Source organism: Porites lutea, chromosome 9 (genome assembly GCF_958299795.1).
Source record: "Porites lutea chromosome 9, jaPorLute2.1, whole genome shotgun sequence".
Classification (NCBI taxonomy): domain Eukaryota; kingdom Metazoa; phylum Cnidaria; class Anthozoa; order Scleractinia; family Poritidae; genus Porites; species Porites lutea.
This window is the reverse complement of record NC_133209.1, coordinates 13,135,318-13,157,271: the sequence shown is the minus strand read 5'-3', so window position 1 is coordinate 13,157,271 and position 21,954 is coordinate 13,135,318. Positions and strand designations below refer to the sequence as shown.

The 21,954-nt window shown below is 37.7% G+C and overlaps 1 protein-coding gene and 1 pseudogene across 1 annotated transcript in view; one reads left to right on the top strand and one right to left on the bottom strand.

The window, feature by feature from the left end:
- The window catches only part of LOC140948907 (uncharacterized), a 57,263-nt gene that overhangs the window by 29,346 nt on the left and 5,963 nt on the right, over positions 1–21,954 (bottom strand). The window contains exons 4-8 of the mRNA XM_073398172.1: positions 15,561–15,633; positions 15,162–15,233; positions 14,841–15,091; positions 12,353–12,461; positions 1,670–1,891 (exon numbers count right to left, since the gene is read on the bottom strand). Of these exons, the coding sequence (XP_073254273.1) occupies positions 1,670–1,891; positions 12,353–12,461; positions 14,841–15,091; positions 15,162–15,233; positions 15,561–15,633 (727 nt within the window). The remainder of the gene's footprint in view (positions 1–1,669; positions 1,892–12,352; positions 12,462–14,840; positions 15,092–15,161; positions 15,234–15,560; positions 15,634–21,954) is intronic.
- Positions 19,605–21,902, top strand: LOC140947740 (52 kDa repressor of the inhibitor of the protein kinase-like; annotated as a pseudogene).

Below are 21,954 nucleotides of genomic sequence, written 5' to 3'. Positions count from 1 at the left end.
CCAGTCGAGTTTTTGCGTGCTTTCATCAACGCTATTTCTGATTGGTAAGAAAAGGGAACTTGTCAAGTAATTCAATTTTTCCACAAGTTTTAAACTTTTGCTAGAAAAATACTGAGAGATGGAATGACAAATAATCGTGAGGCTTATGATGGTAATCGGTTATGCAAAACGGACTGCAAGTAGGAAAACCGAAAAGAGCAAATTGAGATGGAAAGGCAAAAACTCTCCTAAAAATTGAAAGAGTTTCAATCATGCAGCTACTCGTGGACAAATGACTTAAAACCTCATCTTCGCCGGCTTATAAGCTTACTAGAGAACGTCTTATGTCTACCATGTCGAGTTTCCTCACATTTTAAAAGAACTAGAGGTGAAGACTGTTCCTTTCCTCGGCGGGAATTGTATTTTTTTCTTTCACAAATTTTCGCTATTACCATCTCTATCACACAACGTCAGGTCTGTGTTCATCTTCCCTGTTGTATCTTTAGCATAACGTTTGTATACCGTATCTATTTTTAAATAAATTTCGACATTTCATTGTTGTTCAGACGACTTTACTCTAGAAACTTGGTCTATTTAAACTTATAATTTGGCCCCTATTCCGTTATTTTCTTCCGAGAAAGATGCATTTTCTGCGGCTTGGAACGTTTGTGCGGGGTTAGAACCGATCAAACCGGTCTTCTGGAGTACAAATACTGTGAGATCTTTGCATTCGTTTTTAGCTTTATTTGTACCCTACTGAGTGCAGTTGAATAAAAAAATAGCAGTTCCAAGCAAGAAGTGAATGCTAAGGTACGTTTTTACACTAACAAAATATCAATAGAACTCTCAAATAGGCAAATATCAAATCGCCATTTCTTATATCTTCTTTGTTTTATGCCTCCTTGCCCGCTTTTCTTTTATACCCTTATAAAGAGAACCTTTGGCTAAATTCTGGGGTCGTCAGTCGAGCTATGTTTGCAAGAGCGCTTAAAGAAATAAGGAACAACGATGTGTTTGGGTATAATTTTGGCCAAGCAAGATGGCCGATTTATTGATTAAATATGACATCTTCAAACAAATTTATCTAGCTATGATTATTTGATTTTCTACGCTCTGGCAAAGGTGAGGGCGGAGAAAAAAGGCACCCACAGTAAATAAACTACTATTGAAAAAGAGGCGGAGGAAGGGAGGAGGAGGGTCAAATTCGCAAAGCTTGTTACGTCTTGAGACCAAGAGGAAGACTTCGGGGAACACAGCTTGTCTTATACCCTAACCTTAAATGAGGTCGAGGCTAAGTACTTTTCCGGACGAGCTAGTGACTATTAGTTTTACAGCAAGTAATATTCCGGCAAGTAATTTCCCAGCTAGTAATTTCCCGGTTAGTAGTTTTCCGATTGATCTCGTGATAGTCGTGTGATCAATACTTGACTATTTTGTGTCAAATTGGACCCTGCTCACAGCTCTTCCCTGCCGATTACTTATGTTAAAGTGAATGCGTGACTAGGAGTAAGTGCCCCTCTTAGCAAACTAACATAAATCATTGCGTGACTAGGTGACACAAACATTTTTATTTGCAGGCAAATAAACTCCTTTATTTTTGCGCCTTACACTGGTGGTGAGACCTACAGCCAGTACGATTCATCACCTCACAAGCCACCCAAAACAATGTTAATTTGCAGCGCGTACGTACCACAAAACCTTTCATCTTTACCATCCTGACAGTCCTTGACACTATTACATAAGCCGCTGGATGGAATACATACTCCTGAGGAACATGGGAGTTCAACTGTTAGACAAGTGCAGTCGTCCTCGTCTGAGCCGTCGATACAATTGATGTCACTATCGCAGCGGAGTGTTGAACTGATGCATTCACCATTGAGACACTGAAACTCATTACTCTTACAGACATAACCTGAAATTAAACCAAAGGGTGCAAATCAAGTAAACAGAAAAGTTCGATTCAATTCAATTCAGTCTGTTTTCTCACAATATTTCAGCTAGTACCAAGTTACAGCCTTTTACCTAATTGTTTACAGTTATAAACGCTTCTACTTGAATTAATATTAAAGTTCGGGTGTGATGGCCAAGTGAACCATTCGGTTTCCCTGTACCATTGTACCAATTACGTTTCGTTTAAAATATATACAGACGAGGAACCAGAAAGAGCAAATTTAAACTAAAAAGAAAAATTAATAAAAGAATAAACAAAAACAAACTTAAACAGGACAGTTAACTGTCCTGTTTAAGTTATCTGTCTGTCTGTTTGTTTGTTTGTTTGTTTGTTTTTAAAGCCATTGTGGATACGTTTGCGTATAATATATGTGCAATAATTAATCATACTGGCAAATATAGTTTTCGTCAGTTACCTTACTATGTTATTTTAAAAAATTAATAAATAAAAGAGTTACTGATTTTTCATGTGTAAGGGTAAAGATACTTTAAATTGTAATTTTAAGTAACTTTTGTAAACTGTAATTTTGCTGCTTTGTTTTCTAGTTTTCTACAATTTTTGTAATTTTTCCTTTGTATGTTAATATGAAATAAAGGGTTGTTGAGAATAAAAAAAACATGAAGAGGTGTTAATTTGATTGCAAGTAGAATGAATTAAGACTGAGTCAAACTACAGTCAATTCTCTCAGATGGACACCATTTGGACTGCCACATGCCTTATCTTTTGATTGTAATACTGTATACATTTATATCACTTCCGGTTACAACATTTCTAGCAATATTTCCTCTCTCTTGATATTATATAAAGTAGTTACAAGGAAACAGGAAAGTATTTTTTGAATCAAGTTTGATTAAGCCTGGCTGTAGTTAATAAGTTTAACCTAGAATAAAACTGAATCATACTGGACATGAATTATACAAGTGTACTCGGGTTACTGGTCACACTAAGAAGTTTGTTTTTCAATTGTTTAATAGCTGCTACAGGTCATTCCTATTTCCTTTGTGCATGTAGCCTGGATCTCAAAATTATGTTTGTCCACAATTTTTAAATATCTTGCTAGCATAGACAAAATAAAACAAAGGCCCGAGGCACGAACCTTGAAGTACGCCGAAATCCAAATCGGACTTCGTTGAGAGTGTGCCGTCGACTGAAACGTGCTGAGTTCTGCCACTTAAGTATGATGCAAACCAGGACAGTGCCATATCCCGAACTCCAAACGCAGACCTAAGCATCTCAAGTCAGATCAAACGGTATCAAACGCCGCGCTCAAATCCAACAGAACAAGCAAGGTGACATACTTTCTGTTCATGTTTAATAAAATGTCATTTTCTACTTTCAAGAGAGCTTTACTTAAAATGTGACTCAAAGTTGAAAGGTCCTCCCTTCAATTCATGGATCTTAATTTATTAAGAACTAAAGGAAAAGAAAACTGAACTTTCTGAGGCTCTCCCTTTTCAATCACTATTTGGCTGGTTAATGTTATCATCCGGTGGCCGGACCAAGGACCTAGTACGTAAAACTTACTTTGGCATATTATGTACAGCTTTAGTTTTATAATTCAACATTTTTTGCAAGTCAAAAGAACATTTCTTGTGCGCCGTGTACACCAAAAATTAGCTTTCTTAACGCGCCTAATCGCATATGCCTGAATTCATGTATCCAAGTAGTTTTAGGCGCCATAAAAAACAAACAAACAAACAAAATACAGAACAACTTGATTTCCCAGCTTTCGCTAGCAACAGGAAAACCTCGAATCGGGCTTAAGATGGCAAACAGATCAATAAACACTCTCGGAGTTTCGTTTGTATTGTAACCTTATTTTCTTCCCAAAAATAACTTCCCAAAGTAAAACCGGCCGGACTAAGGACCAAGGATAATGATAATGATAATGATAATGATAATGATAATAAAATTTGTATAGCGCTGAAACTATAGAAGAATATTCAAAAGCGCTTTACATTAAGTTAAAATTAAATAATAAATAAAAAAAATTCAAAAATCCCTGAAAGCTATAATAATAACAATGATATGTTATGCTTTGGTAAAATCTAAAAAAATGAAATTCGAAAATTCCAAACTAAATTAAAATTAAACATTAGAACTATTCCTACACATTAAAAGCTTTCTTAAAAAGAAATCTTTTAAGTTGATCACTTTGTTTATCCAAACAAAGAAGAATGGAGCGGGGAAGCCAAAACTAATGCGATGGCAAATGGAGTGCTACACAGTGTGATAAGCTTTGGACATATTATCAGCCTTGTTTGTCCTAAAGAGATGCTGGAGCCGATGCGACCACTCGTCACCGCTCTTCAAGAAGGTATCATGTCCTATACAGAGAAAGGCAATGCGATTGACTCGTGGTTTCAAAGAATGTACCAGACAGCTGTTAGTCTATCAGAACTGGTAGGAGGGGATGAAGAACGTCCATGTGTTTGCGGTAGACAAAGAAATCGAGAAAACTACCCAGAAGAGTCTGCTGCACAGCACTGGAAGCAAACAGCGGCAATACCACCTTTCCTTGACGTAATCTGCTTAGAACTCAAAAGTCGCTTCCGCAAGGAAAAAAACAGATCATTATAGGCTCTGTGCTCTGATGCCTCAAGAAGCCACAGAAGAACTTGCTCTAGTACTACATGAGAAGTGGCGCCATCTGATACCACTGCCGTCATCTTTCGAAAGTGAATTGTTTCGATGGATTAACCACTGGAAGTAACAGTCAGATTATCAACCCATCTAGGTCTTCCCACTATTATCGAAACACGCAGACAGCATCTTCTTCCCAACGCGAGGGAACTTCTAACAAATTCTCCCGTTTTGCTAAGGGGAGCACGAAGGCGGAGAGGTCATCTTCCTGTATTCGGAGGATCCATACTTGGCTTCACATCACGATGACCACCTAGCGACTCTTTGTCCGCTATTGCCATGCATGAAAATCACGCAGTTACCATAGAAGTGTGGTTAGTGAGAAATTTGTGGCGCTGCACCCTAGACGAATGACGGCGTCTTCACTTTTGGCCGACTAGGTAAGTAACGTATTTAGTTTCTATTTCTTCTATTTTGTGGCGTTTCCATAGTTTGTACTGTTACAGTCTCCAATTCGTCCTTTCGAAATCGCTATGTTTTTGGACAAACGTGGGACAACTTAAAATATGAACGTATAGTTTGGTGGCCGATTGGTATCAATTCAACTCTTTAACCTATTGTGGGATGCTCTTCCAAAGATCGATTGCCTTAAGTGAAATGACTGCTTGCCGGTATTCGTTCTTACATAAGGTCTATATAAGTTTCATGAGTTGCATATCTTGTATTGTAGGTATGGACATCACCAGCGTAATGGAAGCGTCGCGAAATATATACTTTTATGCCCGCCAGAGATGGTAAATTTTAAAGCATGTTGAGGAAAAACGTCATATACTGGGTGTATGTCTTGCAAATTCAGCAGCTGGAGAGCACTCTAAGCTATCTTTACCATGTGTTTTTGCAAAGAATAATATTTAATTTTGCTTAATTTGCACTTTTTCCAGGTGCGAGTTATAGTTGCTACCACATTCCAAAATTGTAGTAAATTTGCTTAAGCTGCTCATCAGATATAAAGTGTCTTTATTAAATATAATTCCGATATTATTATATTATTATATTATTATATTATATTAGAACTGAAAAGTATAAGCGCTATATAAATATTTTATTATTTTATTATTATTATTATATTCCTGGAAATCCGTGTGCAAATATATGAGATATTATTATATTATAATAGGCAATCAAAATATTTAATATAGTCTTTGTAAACCAGAGAATAGCAAGTTCCATCCTTGTTTTTAATCTCAATAATTCACTGGCATATACTGTTTTTTAGTAGACTTAATTATCATAAAATTAGTTTTTGCTGTATTTATTGGACAATTTATTTACATCACTCCATTGTTCCACCTTTTTGAGTTCGGAGTTCACAAGAGCTTTAAGGGTTTTAAGTTTGTTCGCCGAGGCGATTATACGTTGGTATCGTCAGCGAAAACTGTGAAGCTTAACTTGTCGGAGCAGGTGGGTAAGTCGTTTATATAAATAAGAAACGGCAATGGTGCCAGTCTGCTACCTTGGGGAATTCCACAGCTCATAGTTCGCATAGGCAATTCTGTGTCTCCTAGTGCAGTGTAGTGTAGCCTGTTTTTGTTAGGCAGCTTCTAAACCATTTCAAAGAAAGATCTCTAATACCGTCTCATCTAGCGTTTTGAGTAAAATTTCGCGATTTACAGAAAAGACACCACAGATGTACAGGTTGCTATCAGTAGCCTTCCTCAGAGTGTCAATGAGTTCATTTATGGCCTGAGATGTTGAGTGGCCTTTACGAAATCCAAATTGGTATTGAAACAGAATATTGTGCTTTTCTATCTAGTTGCTAGGTTACTTGAATCTTAATTTTTTAAATACTCGAGAAAGAACTTATAGAATCGCAATCAGTCGATGATTCGCAAGGTCGGTTGCGTCGCTCCCCTTGCCGATATTAGTTTTGATATTTCAAGTATATCTGGGATGGTTCCTTATTGTAAGGATTGATCATAGATTCTATAAAGTGCCCCACTTATAAAAGGACATGCTAGTTTTAAATACGTCTTGGGGTAACTCCTATGGAAGGTTTGTTCAGATTTGGTCCAATTACTGTGTCCTGCATTTCATGTGCATAGATTCCACGAAATGCAAAACTGTTTGAAACAGAAACATAAGGCTACCAACATTTATGAAATGCGTATTTGACTGATGGGCGATATTCTTCCTATCTATATAGGAAGTTTCATTATAGATCAGATTATTGTTGGCGGGGTGCAACTCTTTTTCCTGTTTATGAGCATACAGATAAGCTTTTAAAGTTGTTTTTGAGTTTTCACCATTAAGAGTAAATGGTATCCTGAAATAATTTTTCCTTGCTGCTTCCTTAATTCTATTAATTAATTATTATACGTTTTGTAGATCTTAATTTTTTCCGCATTCTGTCTTAGGAAGTGAGATTTGAAGAGTCTCTGTTTACGGCCTTCAGTTGAAAAGGCAATGGCATTGGATATCAACAGCTTATTTAAACGTCCTTTTCTGCTATTTAATCTGCACTTTAGGTGCATTTTTATTAGCAATTATCTGTGGTATGTCAGCTAAGTTGCTAATACTTTGATTTACGTCATCATTTACTTGGCCAGAAAAAAAAAAAAAGACTCACTGTCAAAATGAAAGAAATCAAGAGAATAATCTGCTTCGTTTAGCATAGACAGCTTATTTGCGCCAGTACAAAATATAGCTAGATGGTACGAAAAATCAGCTAAACAGATTCCTGCCTTTATGACTTTGTTGAATACATTTGCTTTGGAGCAGTGACATAAATCCACAGTTGAGGAACGAATCTAAATATTCGAAGGATTGATTATCTTTTTTATTCTTTAAGATAACCTTAGATCAGGCCCAATTTTAGCGGTTCTCATACATTCCCTCTAACGGCTACCGCTAAAATTGGGCCTGAGACAAACTCTCTTATGTTTGTGCTCACTGCGGCCAGATTTTGGCCGCAACGCTGATTGGCTGTTGGAGCAATGCCTCAGGATCTGATTGGCTGTTGAAATCAACGGAAGTTGAAAGTGCTTATTTCTCGCGTGGTTGTTTTCGTGAATGATCCGCCGTCGGCGAAGAGAAAGGTGGATTTTGCTGTCTTTTTTATTGTTTTATGGTCTTATGGTAGGAAAATATGCCTTAATACGTGTCATGGAAAGCTATGGAAATTCAGAAAATTCATATGGTTGTTCATATCTTCTCAGGATTTGCTTTATTTACGGAACTAATGTGAGTGTATCGCGGAGTTGAATCCCTCTGCAAGCTGTTGACCGCTAACAAGGTGCTTTTTGATTTACCAACAAATGAGTGCAAATCAAAATACTGTCCATTCTGTCCATCTTAAAAGTGGTTTCGTTTGAAAGTTTAGCCGGAAATGACTTTTCTGAACGGGATACGCAAGCGGAGGCTCATTGCGAAAGAAACCTCAATCGCCAATGGTTTCTCCAGCCCGGACGCTACGCTACGAAGGGATGGAAACCATTGAGAGCATCCGTCTGCTTCTTTGATCGACCCGCCGTCCAGTGCTATGGACGAATAAATTAACTTTAAACATGTAAATCCTGTTTGAAAGCAAGTTTAGGCTCTCGCGCATTTGCTTACGCTTACAATTGCTACCTTAAAGCGAGCCTGCTGTGGATATTCAGTATTTCTTTGGATTATTTATTCCTATCTACTTACTTTGTCAAATGTAGGCGAACCCAAATGGAGTTAAATTCCAAGGGACCATATCCAAGTTCAAGAGCGAAAAGAAGAATAAATTTCGTCGTTGCTTGTTTACGTTATCCATAAAACGCAAAATAAGGCATCTTCACGTCATAGTCGTGCAAAAATGGCAAAAAAAATGCAAAAATAAAAGCGTGATGCACGTGCAAAGCTGTTGTTTTGCTTATTAAACCTATTGTTTTGTTGAAGTCCTCGTTGCCGTCTTGTCGTTGGATATTGGTAGTCATCACGTGGGCGCGCATGCTCGATGGAAAAGCAAACGGTTGTTCGCAGTGGTTTCTTTCCCATCGAAGCGTAGCGTCCGGCCTGGAGAAACCACTCCTCGCAGGGTACAACTGTGAAGGATTAGACGAAAAACATCGCATCGCTGTTCAAGGAATTTTTGTAGACATTATTGTAAAAGCTGGTGGCGCTAGTGTTAAGGTAACAGACTCGTTGTTTTTCTTCGCTTTTTGTAAAAAATAAACCAGGAAAACTGGTGTCCTCGCCGTTGACTGTTTGCTGTTTGTTAATTTCGATTAATAAATTTAGCGAGCCAAGTTTTTAGACCTGCAGTACAACAACAACACAACTAAGGAGAACTACAAAATGTGTTTGTAATATTTAATTGTTTTTCGTTTTATTTATAGGTCAGTTGAGCATGCAGTTTTAGAAGTGTCGTTTCATTTTTCCAAATTGGCAGATAATATTTACCTGGATTTATAAAAAGATATATTTTTTTAGACGTTTGTTTCTCTAGTAAATTCGCAAATTGCAAGTGTAGCACGGGACTAAATCAGTTATGCACTTGAGAACTAGTTTGGTTTGTCCTGAAATAATTTACTCCTTTGAACAAGTTCGCGATATATTTCTCCAAGATTTTCAAAGATTTATGTACTGAAAATCGGGGAAAATTACCGAGGGAAATATTAAGGCAACAGACAAATGGATATTTCAGTATTTTAAATTCGAGCGCGCCTAGCAAAAATATTAAAACTAGAACATCCTGTCGCCGTCTTTTCGAAAACGTTTTACCTTCCACGCCAACAGAAATAACCTTCGAGATCTCCTTAAATCTCGCAAGAAGTTAAATGTGGTTGTGTTGACTGTTTTATTTTTAGTTAAAAAAAATTAAAAGAGAAAAGTTGTTTTTCAAGTCAGCGAGTCTACTAAAAAAACAAGCCATGAAAGTAATTTTGTTTGGCTGATTCGGCAAATGTCAGTCAATCTAAAAAATGGGCGGCAGACGTTTCGTAGAAGGTTTCTATCAGGCTGTCTTTTCGTTTCGCCTTGCCGGCCGGAATGTAATTTTCAAAGCCAAACGAAAACAGAGCCTGATCTCAGGTTCTTTTCAAGAAGTCTATATTAATGTCACCTACGGTGCATACTTCTTTTCTTTTATTGTTTAATTTGTCTAATCACTTCTTTAGGGTTTCAAGAAAATGCTCACGGTCGTTTGATAGGTGCCGATAGATACATCCAATGACGATGGTATTTAGTTTTTTACGCCTAATTTCAATCCAGCATGATTCAGCTTTGTTGCCCTTTCCAGATCACGTCTACGAATAAAATAAAAATTCATCAGCAATGTAAAGGCCGAAACCTCCAGCTGCATCAGCGGAGCTAGTATTTATGAATGCATAACCCGACATATTGATGTTATGTATATAGAGGATATTACACGGTGGCGCGAAGATATGAATTTTATATTCGAGTGGCAAAACAATATTTTACGAAGGAGCGCAGCGAGTGAGTAAAATACTGTTTTTGCCACGACAAAATAAAATTCATATCTTCAAGCTGCCGTGTAATGGTCTTTTTATTATATAGACAAAGAAACATCGATAAAATAATAAAGGGAAATTACCGAAATTACGTTATCGATAAACTCACGCGTGAGATTATGGAAAATAAACCACTCGGGTCCCGGATGTAGTTTTTATGAATTTTACGAGTGGTATCGATATTTTCCAGTAAAACACTCGTGTCTATAAAATAAATTACTATATTTTTAGCTTCGTTTCAGAATAGCAATAATTTCGGGAGGTACTTTAACGATAGTGAAGATATCCTCTTGTAATGATACATTTTTTGATAGACTACGCATATTTCAGTGAAATATGGAAAATCCGTTTTCAGTTCTTAACCATGTAGCATGGTCAAGATGATTAGCACGTACAGGGGTGTTCATCCTGAAACTTTCTGAGATCATCCTTTGTGTCAAAGCAACTACTGGTGAATTTTCAATAATTTTGATGTAAATCCTTCCATTGAAGGTGCAGATAAATTTCAGTTTACGTAACTTTTTATCTTTGTTTACGTCCCTCAAATATTTTTTTCTTGCACGGCGTGAACGATTCGGGGATGAAGACGTTTGATTTGCATAGGATTCGAGGTTCAGGTCAGGGGAAGTCTTTTGCTTTCCTGTTTGCAAGCATTTGTCGATTTGAACAGAAGGTACTCCTCACACTTCGTCAGGTAAATTAAACAATTATTTTTGGTGGAGCAGTAGCGCATTGTAGGATGGAATAGAGTGCGCAATAGAAGTATGATACTACTCATTGACTTAAACATCGATAATTTTACCCACTGATTGGACAATGGCTTCGGCCGAACAGTCACTCGTCACTCGTTCGTCTCTAAGCAGTCCCTTTTAAGGTATTGACCAAGTTCCACGACATCATGGTTAACGTTTTCAACTTACTTTTCTTCTCTCTGAAGATCCTTCTTGATGTTATTTACCTCCGAGTCTACCTTGCCAAAATCTAATTTCTACTGTTTAAGTTTTTCATTCGTATTTGATTTGTAGATCGTCGTACTTGTCCGAGGAAAAATTAACTGAAACTTTCAGTTCGTTAAACGTTGTCAACATATTTCGCAATTTGGAATGGAGGGGTGAAAGCTCCTTCTTTAGAAGGTTCTTCACCTGCTTCATTGTAGCCATTACTTATGTAGCGCCGAAACCGGCGGCCATAAAGACATATACACAAAAGACAAATTCAAACCTGTTTCATTAAATTTGAAATACTTCGAAGCTTTTAAAAACATCTTGGCGACTAAGTAGAGCTTCTTGAAAACGTTTCCCATAACCTGAGATCAGGCGTTATATTATTTTTTTGCTTCTTTGCTTCTTTGGCTCGAGAGGAAAAAAATAACGCCTGATACATTCATTTAACAAGCCATCATGCTTGACCTGTCATGTTATTAGCCAATCAGCGTTTACTAGACAGGAATCAAACTTTGGTGGGAATAATGTCTCTTTTGAAATGAATTTTAGGGAAAAGAAAATTTTTAAGTACGTTCAGATGGCGCTTCCTAAAAAAAAATTTAAATGCTTCTTTTGTGATGAAATATTACCGTACCGTACTTTTATTTAACAGCTACAAATAATAAAGAATTTACTGGTAAAGCTCGTTGACTTAATTAGTCCTGTGCCGAAAGCAGTGAAAAAAAAAATTAGACTGAAGCACTATATTTCACGAACTGAAAAGTGTTGTGAAGCAAAGATCACTCAGAATAATTCGCAGGTTTCTGAAGAAGGAATTACAGTCAATCAAGGTCAAGATTCCATTCATGAATTGATTATTTGAAAAGTGAACCCGTTTGTCGCTTCTGTAACTTGTAGCCGGTATCAAATTGCATTCAAATGATCAGTGAATTTTTAACTGCAATTTTTATTACACGATGAAACGGAAAAAATTTCAATGGACGAAATTTCTATTTAGACATCCTTCAACTTCGAGAAAACTGAGCAGGCAGAAATTTTATAAGGAACTCGCGCGTGTATTCACTGCTCATTTGTACGCAAGCAAAAATGCAGACTGAAATCAACAACAATTAACTGATGGCGGCGTTTTGGCCAATCAGAAAATGGCGCAAATCATCCGCATTGTTTCCTATCCAATCAGAAAAAGTCCAGATTCTGGATTTTTTGCATGTGATCTGTGAAAGAAATGTATCATGCCCTCCTCCCGAAAACAGATTACAGAGATAAAGGGAGAGGGCATGATCGCAGGCTACGTTTCCCAAGGCAGTTTGAACTACGGGGTGAACAGAGGAGATGGTTTTACCTACTGACCCTTCCTGAATGGTATTAACGATGTAACTGAGAATTCTTTAACTTACCTGGTAATGCATGGTGCGGGGTCAGTATGCATGTTTCAGTTGTTATCTGAATATTGTCAATCAGTACGCTTGATGTTCCGTTCACAGCTCCAAAGCCTTGAATTACAATCTATAGTCAGGATGACAACGTGTTATTTTCGAAATGTCGAGGGAGGAGAACTTGACATTTTAGCGTTCTTTGCTCGTGGTGTTAAATTGTTTACTATATACCGGTATATATATATATATATCTACATACTGAAAAATAATCACCAAAAAGCTATGTCGTAAGTTTTCATACGCAAATTAGTTCTAGCTAATCAGAGGAGCGAACGATGTTTTTCACACGTGAAAAAAATGATACGTCCAATCAGAATCGCGAACGATGTTTTTTTCCTTGTGAGAAGAATGATACATTCAATCAGAAGTCACAGGAGGTGTATGAGTTTCGCGCCAAAATTCCTGCATTTCATAGACCGTTGCAGCTTGCAGAGTATCGCTTTAAGAGTGCTTCGCAGACATTCAACGAGAAAAATTCATCTCCAAGAGTTTTTCTTGTTAAAAAGTAAAAGACATCTCAAAAATTGAGTGTGATAGTTTCATGTATTTCTGTCGATGAAAAGAATTGTAGAGAGCCGGCTAATCAACAGCTGTAGAGGAAAAATCAGAACAAGACGTAAGCTTAAATTGTGCTTTTTATCGGAGGTACTTTGTCTTCTATTTACTTATATTCAAATCGTCCAAGTTACCTTAATTCATTCATTTTTAATTGTGCATTCAGAACAAAAAGTTAACATTACTTTTAATTCTTGGATTACCTTATATCCCTAACGTCATAAGTTTTATTAACAAACGTTTTTACTAATACTTTGTTTTGTTTGTCATTTCGAAGTGTGTGGTGGCAAATTTTAGCTTTGGAAAGATTTGAAATAAAAAGGCTGCTAAAATGATGAATATACATGCAAAGTGCTTTGTACGATTAAAAACAACGAGTTCGTGCGCACTCGCTGTTTTTGTATCAGAAATACGTCAACAACTCGTGCATAAAATACCGTACGCCCGCACTTTCCATTAAGTATTCTCAAGAGACTATAAAGGGGACAGAGAGGACATCCCCCATATACACCCTATTCCATAGGTAATTCGTCTTGAGTTATTTTTAGAATCGGGATAAAGTTACCTCGCGCGAGGCGTGGATGTTTCGTGGAGATTTCGCATGACCAAACGCCGTGCAAAACATGTCGGGCAAGAGGCAATGACAGCATAAAAAGATCGAGAGCATTCCTGAATATTGAAGCGAAATGAGTCGGCGCTCACCTGGGAAAAAGGAATCGCTGGACTCTTTGACAACCCGTGAAATCAGTTTAACTCGAAGTTGTCGTAACCTCAGTGTTTTAATAAAATGAGAAATTTCGCCGGTCTATTGAAACCGGTCGTTTGTACAATTTAGGGATTTTAAGATCCAACGACGCGGACGACAACTAGAACGTCAAAAAAACAATAGGTTTAATTAGCAAAACAACAACTTCGCACGTGCAACACACTTTTTTGTTCATTTCTTTCCCGTTTTTGCACGACTACGACGTGAAAATGCCTACTTTCGCGTTTTTATGGAGGACGTAAATAAGCAACGACGAAATTTTATTTCTCTTTCTGAGCTTGAATATGGTCCCTTGAAATTCAGCTGTAGGAGGGTTCGCCTACAATTGACAAAGTAAGTGGGTAGGAATAATCGCTATAAAGACTGAAAAAAATAAACATCAAACCAGAAATTGCTCTCTTCAAACTGTAAATTATAAATGATCCTGAGAATATTCAGTGTGTTAAGGATTTCCCTGCTCTACTGTTAGCTCTATACAAGAGAGGAAGGGTGATTCTTTTTTAATTTCGGTTTCGCTGACACAGCTTTCGCAGAAATCTCGCTGTAGTCGTTTTCGTCGACAAAAGGAATAGCAAAATCGCTCTCCGCGTCTTCCTCCATTTTGTTCTGCGTCATTTCGTGAAGGACGCGTGGCTCTCAGCGTTGGTCATCCACGCGGAACACATTCGCGCTATGTGATTGGCTGTTGTCTAATCCCCCTTGAGATCTGTGGTGTTAAAAATAACTCGAGACGAATTACCTATGGAATAGGATGCCCTCTCTGTCCCCTTTATAGTCTCTTGGTATTCTATATATTCGATATAACAGGCAAAACGTGCTACTCGCAACAGAAATACTCGTTACCGTTGTTGCTGAAGCAGAGGAACTGACTAAAGTATCAGCAAATCCCTTATGCATGATTTCATCACACTAGCAAATTCCACCACCAAGACCCGATTGCGAACAAACTTCTTGGCATTTACACTCTTTGTACATGGGTTGTGCATGGGTATTCTTTACAACTCTGTTGCTGTGGGAATTCACTTCATTAATTAACTTCGCAAGTTTGCAATTTCGAAACCAGGCTTAGAGGTAAAATTTGCTCGTTCGACGTAAACTATGTATAAGAAAAAGGGCCTATTCGTTTACCTTAAAACTCTCCCTTGGCTTCCAAGTAACTTTTGCACTGTTCCATTTGTTTCCTTGATAACCACGTAACTTCCAAATCAAAATTTTCTCTTGTCCGCTCTCGATGAGTATTTTTAGAGATGAAAGAAACTTAGTAGGGAGTTGAAAATTAAAATGAAGACATAATCCGACGTCCTTGTAAAGTGCCTTCCATGGTAACATAGGACTCACTATTTGACTGTTAAGAAGTTCGCTGACCACGCCAAATCCATCTAGACATCAAAGAAACCAAAATGAATTTTTCTAGTGGTTGAAAATATTGGTTACGCATCTTGGTCCTACCTGATATTTTCCACCCTTTGATTGTCCAGTCCCCATCTTGATTATCAAAGGCAAATTGTGTAAGTGAAGCAACTAAAATAAATCAGACAAGCCATTTTAAGAAAAAATGCCGAAAGTAAAAATTAAAAGTCTCACTGAAGGTTATGCCTTTATCCCTGGGTACCATCAACTCTACTACTTGCTCATTCCCATCGAAGTTAAGCCACAAAAATTTTCCTACCTATCCTGCACAATTAGTTTTCTATTGCCCAGGGTAACTGAAGAGAATTGTCACTTATCAGTGCTCACAGATGTTACTGCTGCAAGTCTAGGGCACAAGACCACTCATACTCACTCCTTATTCTTAAACTTGTTGAAGAAACCCTTTCAAAAGATCAATAATCCTTAGACCTGACTTACCTTTTACATTGACGTCAGATATTTTTCTTCTTCTCTTCTTTTCTCTTAGATCGTTTGCAAACGCGTACTGTATCTATTGGAAGTGAAACAAAATTAACAAAATATGTTATCCACTAAGCATACACCTAGTGGATGGTAATTTTTGAACGTACTGACTGCTGCATGAAAAAAAAATACTCCCCTGACCAATTTATAGTTGTTAAGGTACCTAAGGAGCTCCGCAATTTCCAAAGTTTTTGATGCACTGACAGACTAAGCTTAATAATTAAAAATTTCAACAATACGAAGATAACTCTAGAAGTGTTACTGTGAGCAGCTGCTGTTTCGGTATGCACTTTTTTTGCGAAAGAAGGTATTTTATATATGGCGCGAGAAAATACTCATTTCCAGCAACGTGCGTAGGGATATTTCGCTTGTGAACATTTACTGGTGTGTGTAGCGATGATAGAAATTTGCCTCTGGTCGAAAAAAATCTGCGATTAGATGGGTTTTCGGGCCAGAAACCGCCTTCGAGTAGACAAGGCCCGGACCGCTGGCTGTTCTGGCCCGCAGCCTTTACTTCGTCTTATGAATGGAATGACAGGGGTCACACTAACAGACACAAATCGACTAAATCGATGAATTCACACCAAAAAACACAGGATATATATTTATATATTTTATAGAAAAAAGGTAAAATATAATGATATTTAGCGTTCGCAGACCTGGGCATTTTATTTCTTATACAACATCTCAACGGTCGACTGTAACGCGACACCGAATCTCTTGTGAGAGAGTAAATTGGCATTCCACACTTGTAACTTTTCAAAGCAACCACGTCATAAACTCGGCTCCGGGCCTAAATGGGAACCTGTAAGACAACAACAATTTCCTGTGCATGCCCAGTTACTCGAAGGCCGATTAGCCCTTAACCCAAGGCTAAATTCAACCCGGGTTTCTTTTTCTTTTGTTGAAAAGCGTTTTAACAGATAACTTTATCTGTTATTTTTCACAGCAATCAATCATCAACAAGTCAACAAAAAGAATTATTTACTCGAAGTACCATACTGGTCCACTCTCCAGCTACTTCAGTATGGGTAATGAGAGGCTGAAAACCACCACCAACGCCAGAAGTCTGGGAGTAGTACTTGATGACAACATGTTATTCGACGTGCACGTCTCAGACATTTGCAGATCATCGTTAACCAGCTTAGGAACTTATCAAAGATAAGAAAATAACTCACACAGGAGTCTAGCGAAATTGATGTCCATGGTTTTATAACATCTAAACTAGACTACTGCAATTCCTTGCTCTACGGTTGTAGGAAAGTGCAGTTGAAGAAGCTTCAATATGCTGAGAACACTGCCGCAAGAATCGTTACTCATTACGCCTGTTTTATTTGACCTTCACTGGCTTCCTGTTAGTTATCGTATTGTTTTTAAAATTCTTTTGCTAGTTTTCAAATCACTTTTTTTAGGCAATTCTTCAGAGTTAAATAGATTTTGAATATTTTTTCCATGCTTGTGATATGTAACTTATTTCATTTTTCCCCTTTTTACACTGTAAAGCACCATGAGCTCAGGATATGAGGTCTATATAAATAAAGTTATCATTTTAATGCTTATTAAATCTGCTTAATATATTGTGTGGTACTTTTTTTTTCTGAGATGTAACATTTTTTAAAAATTTATTTATTAAACATCATTTAACATAACATCACAATAAACTTTGCAATAAAAGGGCGGCAGATAAAAAGAAGGCGAAATAGTGAAAAAATAAACAAACAAACAAACAAGCCAAAGAAAAGCGAAATACGAAAGTTCAACAGATTAACAACAACTAGCAAAACAAATATAAAAATAATAATAGTGCGCATTTGCTAAATTACTATAAATCAACACTAATCAGACATGCGCTGGGTGGTCCACTTATTTCTGTATTTGCACAGTGCAGTGAGTGGTACAGTCAACCCTCACTAAGGCGAACATCGTCGCGATTTCGGACTGTCCGTCTTAGGTGTCCGTTGTGTAGAGAGTGGAAGTAACGTCTGAAAAGTTGGTTATTAACCAATGCGCAACGAATACAAGACAGGCCTTTTTGACGCATCAGCAAATACTGAAAACGGCGTTTCATTAAAGGAACAGTATCCCGTTACTGCGCATGCACCAAACTTTGATTTTTGGACAGGATGTCGCGAAATCAAAAGATGCGAGGAGAGTAAAAGAACCTTGAAAAATCCGTTTGCATCGCGCTTGACCGGATTCAATACGACACTAAAACTCCTCAGGATTACAGATCAATGATATATTGTTCCTGTTAAGTTTCGATTTGGGCAAAATCTGGATTTTTTGGCGTTACTTTTATTGCCGTTGGCCGGAGGACCAAAAGATTGGAAGCACTTTGATGCCGATTGAAGGCTTATTTCTTCTGCTAGCTTCCATACAAGCTCAGATAATTGTGAAAGGAATACACAGAAATGAAACGGCAACAATAAAGACTGTAAGAAAGAAACCATTGAGACATTGATGTGACTGAGGAGATCTTGTGGAGGGGAGCTTCATGAAGCAGAATGTTTTGCAACGACGCGTTAGTAAACTAACGGCCGACAAAATCAAACAAACAGGCGCTACATGTTTAGAAAAACTAGTGCCATGAAATCATAATATAATTTTTGACTAACCTTTCTGATTATTCATAGCGTTGAGATTGCATTTTTATTTATGTCTTTCAAACGTTTGAGACTAGAACGCGAGAAAATCAGGCAGATATTACTAGACTTGGAACAACTGACCTCTGACACGAGTTTCAAATTAGAAAATATGTTTTTAAAGCGGGCGGAACGAGATTTTCGGGTCGCGAGGCGGCCCAGCTAGCGATAAAATCACGATAAGTCTTCGAACCGCGAGCCAAATTTTTATGTAAGACGAAAGACTTCTTTGAAAGTCTAAAATATTACTTGAGAATATAAACAACAAATCTCTGTCGGCGGTGCGGTCCGGAAGGAAATCTTGTCGAGTAAATATGACAGTTCTATTGTCTTTTGAAGAAAAACCAGATGACGCTCGCGCGTGCGCATAATCGGGACACTGTCCCTTTAAATGATTGCTTAGAAACGGGCCCAGCATTACTTCCAGAACTTAACGTGTTTCGATATAGTTTTTCAGAGGCCATGCCGATATTTTTCAGTCGCTTTAAAAGTGATTTTATCCTTGTCTGATCGCTATAACTGATTGACTATAGATTGAAATTTGTCAAAATGTAGGTTTTAGTAAAATCGATATTACTATGACAACACCAAACAAAAAACTTTGAAATTGATAAACGCCTAATTTTGCGCGATCTAGACCAGCTACTGAAAATCCAACACTAGGAACTTAAAGTTTGGTGTTTAGCAAATAACCTCCGTAAGTAGTAAAAATTATGTATGTTTGAATTCGACTAAAACGAAAATAGATTTCAAACCTTAACTTTTCAATAGCCGTGATAGATTATTCAATAAAAACGTTATAAATGACTCACATTATTCTTAAGAAGCGTCAGAATGCTGCTTAATATCCTATTTCGATGCTAGGAAATTTTCGTGTATTTTCGTTCTTGCGATCTTAAAAACTAGCCGTTTTCTCACCACCTGTATAAGTGCACCTTCACTCAAAATTTGCACTTTTAGCGCTTTTTTGTATATCTCTAGAAACGACTCGAACGAATTTTTTAAAAATCTCTTCACATATACTTCATAATGTATAAAATAACGTCTGAAACTTTCATCAAGATTGATTCACTGCAACACCTTGAAATTTCAAGACAAACCTATGCTATACGAACCGGTCGAAAATCCGCGCTACAACTTTCACTGTTTTGACGTTATGCTAATTTTTCCAAATTTATGCGGACCATACATATATCCATGATCGACTATTCAGCAGCAAACTACCGTGGAAACTACTGACAATCGTATATAAAGGAAAGCCTCTCCCTAGAAGTCCGTTCATTTGTTCTTGTTGAGTTACGATTAGAGTTCATCTTTAACTTGCTACGGAGGAAGAGAAGATTTTGATTTATAAACCATGGTTCGAGGCGATCCAGCTTGTCGGAAGGAGGACTGTTCTCAGTACGATATTGGCTTGGTTTTCAAGGAAATCAGCTCATATTCAGACCACGACAAGCTCAAGTTCATAGAGAATGTGCGGAAACCAGGTGACCTATTGACTTCCCAGTGTCAGTGGAAGGTTCGAATTCTAACCGTCATTTTGTGTGGAGGTGGCTGAAAAGATTGCCCTGGCTAGCTAAATATTTCGATGGTGCATTTTGTTTACCGTGTGTTTTTTCTTTTGGAGTCCAGTGTGAACGAAATTCGAATAAACTAGACAAATTGTACAAGTCTCCACTCACACTTTGGACGTCCGCCATTTCACGTTTCACCAAACACGCGAGCGGGAAATGTGAGATGCATAATTTTGCAGTGATTGTAATGGAGGATTTTCTCAGAAATGTGACAAGAGAATCGGTCCCAATTGATCAAAAGATCAACAACTTACTTCAACAGCAAATCAAAAGAAATCGCAAAATTTTGAAATCCCTTTTCAAAACAATAATTTTCTGCGGAAAAAACAACATAGCCCTCAGAGGTCCACGAGATGATGATCCACAAAATACCAGTCTTTCTGGAAACTTTCAGGCACTGTTAGAATTTGGAATTGACAGCGGCGACCAAACACTGGTCTGCAACATCACCTGAAAACTACACCCAGAAATGCAACATATATTTCTAAAACCATTCAAAATGAGATGATTACAACTGTGGTTGCTATCATAGTGAATAACTTGTCATAGGAAATTAGGGATAGCAAATATTTTTCTATTATGTCTGACGAACGGCAGCTGATATCAAATAAAGAAAATCTTTCAGTAGTGATCAGATTTCTCGACTCGACCAAAACAGTCGGAGAAGAATTTGTGGGATTGTACCCTTGTGAGAATGGAACAACAGGAGCAGCTATCAAAGATTTAATAATTGGTGCTGTAGCTGATTTAGGACTATCTATGAATGACTCGAGATGACTGTCGTGGCCAATGTTATGATGATTCGGGCAATATGTCTGGGCGCTTGAATGGAGCTTCATCGCTTATGAGAGCTGAACATGACAAGGCTATCTACGTTCACTTGTATGAACCACAGGCTTAACTTGTGTGTTGCTGACACATGCCAATTACCACTTGTTAGAAACATGATGGATGTTGTAAGAAAGCTCTCAGAATTTTTTGACAATTCCCAGAAGAGACAGCAGCATTTGATCAGCAAGATTAGAGTACTGATGCCTGCTGCCAACCACTTTGTTCTGGTAAATGTGTGTCGAACAAGGTGGATTGAGCGCATTGATGGTATGGACCGAATCGTGGAGCTTCTTCACCCACTAGTGGATACACTTGAAGACATTTCAATGAACGGAAATGCTCCTAGAGATGGTAACTGGAATCAAAGCAGTAGAAACGACGCACAAGCCTTAATTACTCAATCACATTTTCCCCCATTGTTACTCTTGTTATTGTGAGACACATTTTAGACTTAACCAGACCAATCACAGTTAGGCTTCAAAAGAAAGCAGTGGATCTTCTCAAAGCAAAAGAGGAAATTGTTCTGCTAAAATCAGCCTTAACAGGTATAGAAACTGACCTTAATACTAGACACCGTGCTCTCTATGAAGAAGCTGTTACCCTAGCAAGACGCGTTTCAGTACAGCCAAGCATGCCCAGGATAATTTAGAGGTAAGTTCACAGAAACAATGCACTAACCGCAACCCCTGAAGACTATTACAGGATCAATCTGACAACAGACTTCCTTGACCACGCTCTCGTGCAACTGGACAGCAGATTTGAAGATGATGTTTTTGTGTGCTACAAAGGATATTCAGTGATTCCTTCTATTTTGTTGGCTAATGACCCTATTTGGAAGGATAATGTTAGGGAATTTTGCAACCATTACAGACAAGATATCCCTAATTATGTAGGTTCACCAGCAGAGCTTTTGTTTTGGCAAAGAATGTGGAAGGGGAAAAACGATAGAAGAGAAGACATCCCTGACAGTATAGGTACCACCCTGGACCAAATTGACAAGGATGCCTATGTGAATATATATATACTATACTTCAAATCCTAATAAACATTCCTATTTCATTGGCATCCTGTGAAGGTTCATCTCAACCCTCCGAAATCTGAAGACTTATTTCAGACAGACAATGGTCCAGGATAGACTGAATGGATTAGCACTGATGCATGCCCATAGAGAAATGGAATTAGACCTTGAAAAAATTATAGATTTATTTGCTGATTTACATCCAAGAAGAATGAGAATGGAAAATATTTGAATAATTTTGTACTAGACAGTCACTAGTGTTTCTAGAGTACTTGTAAGTTATG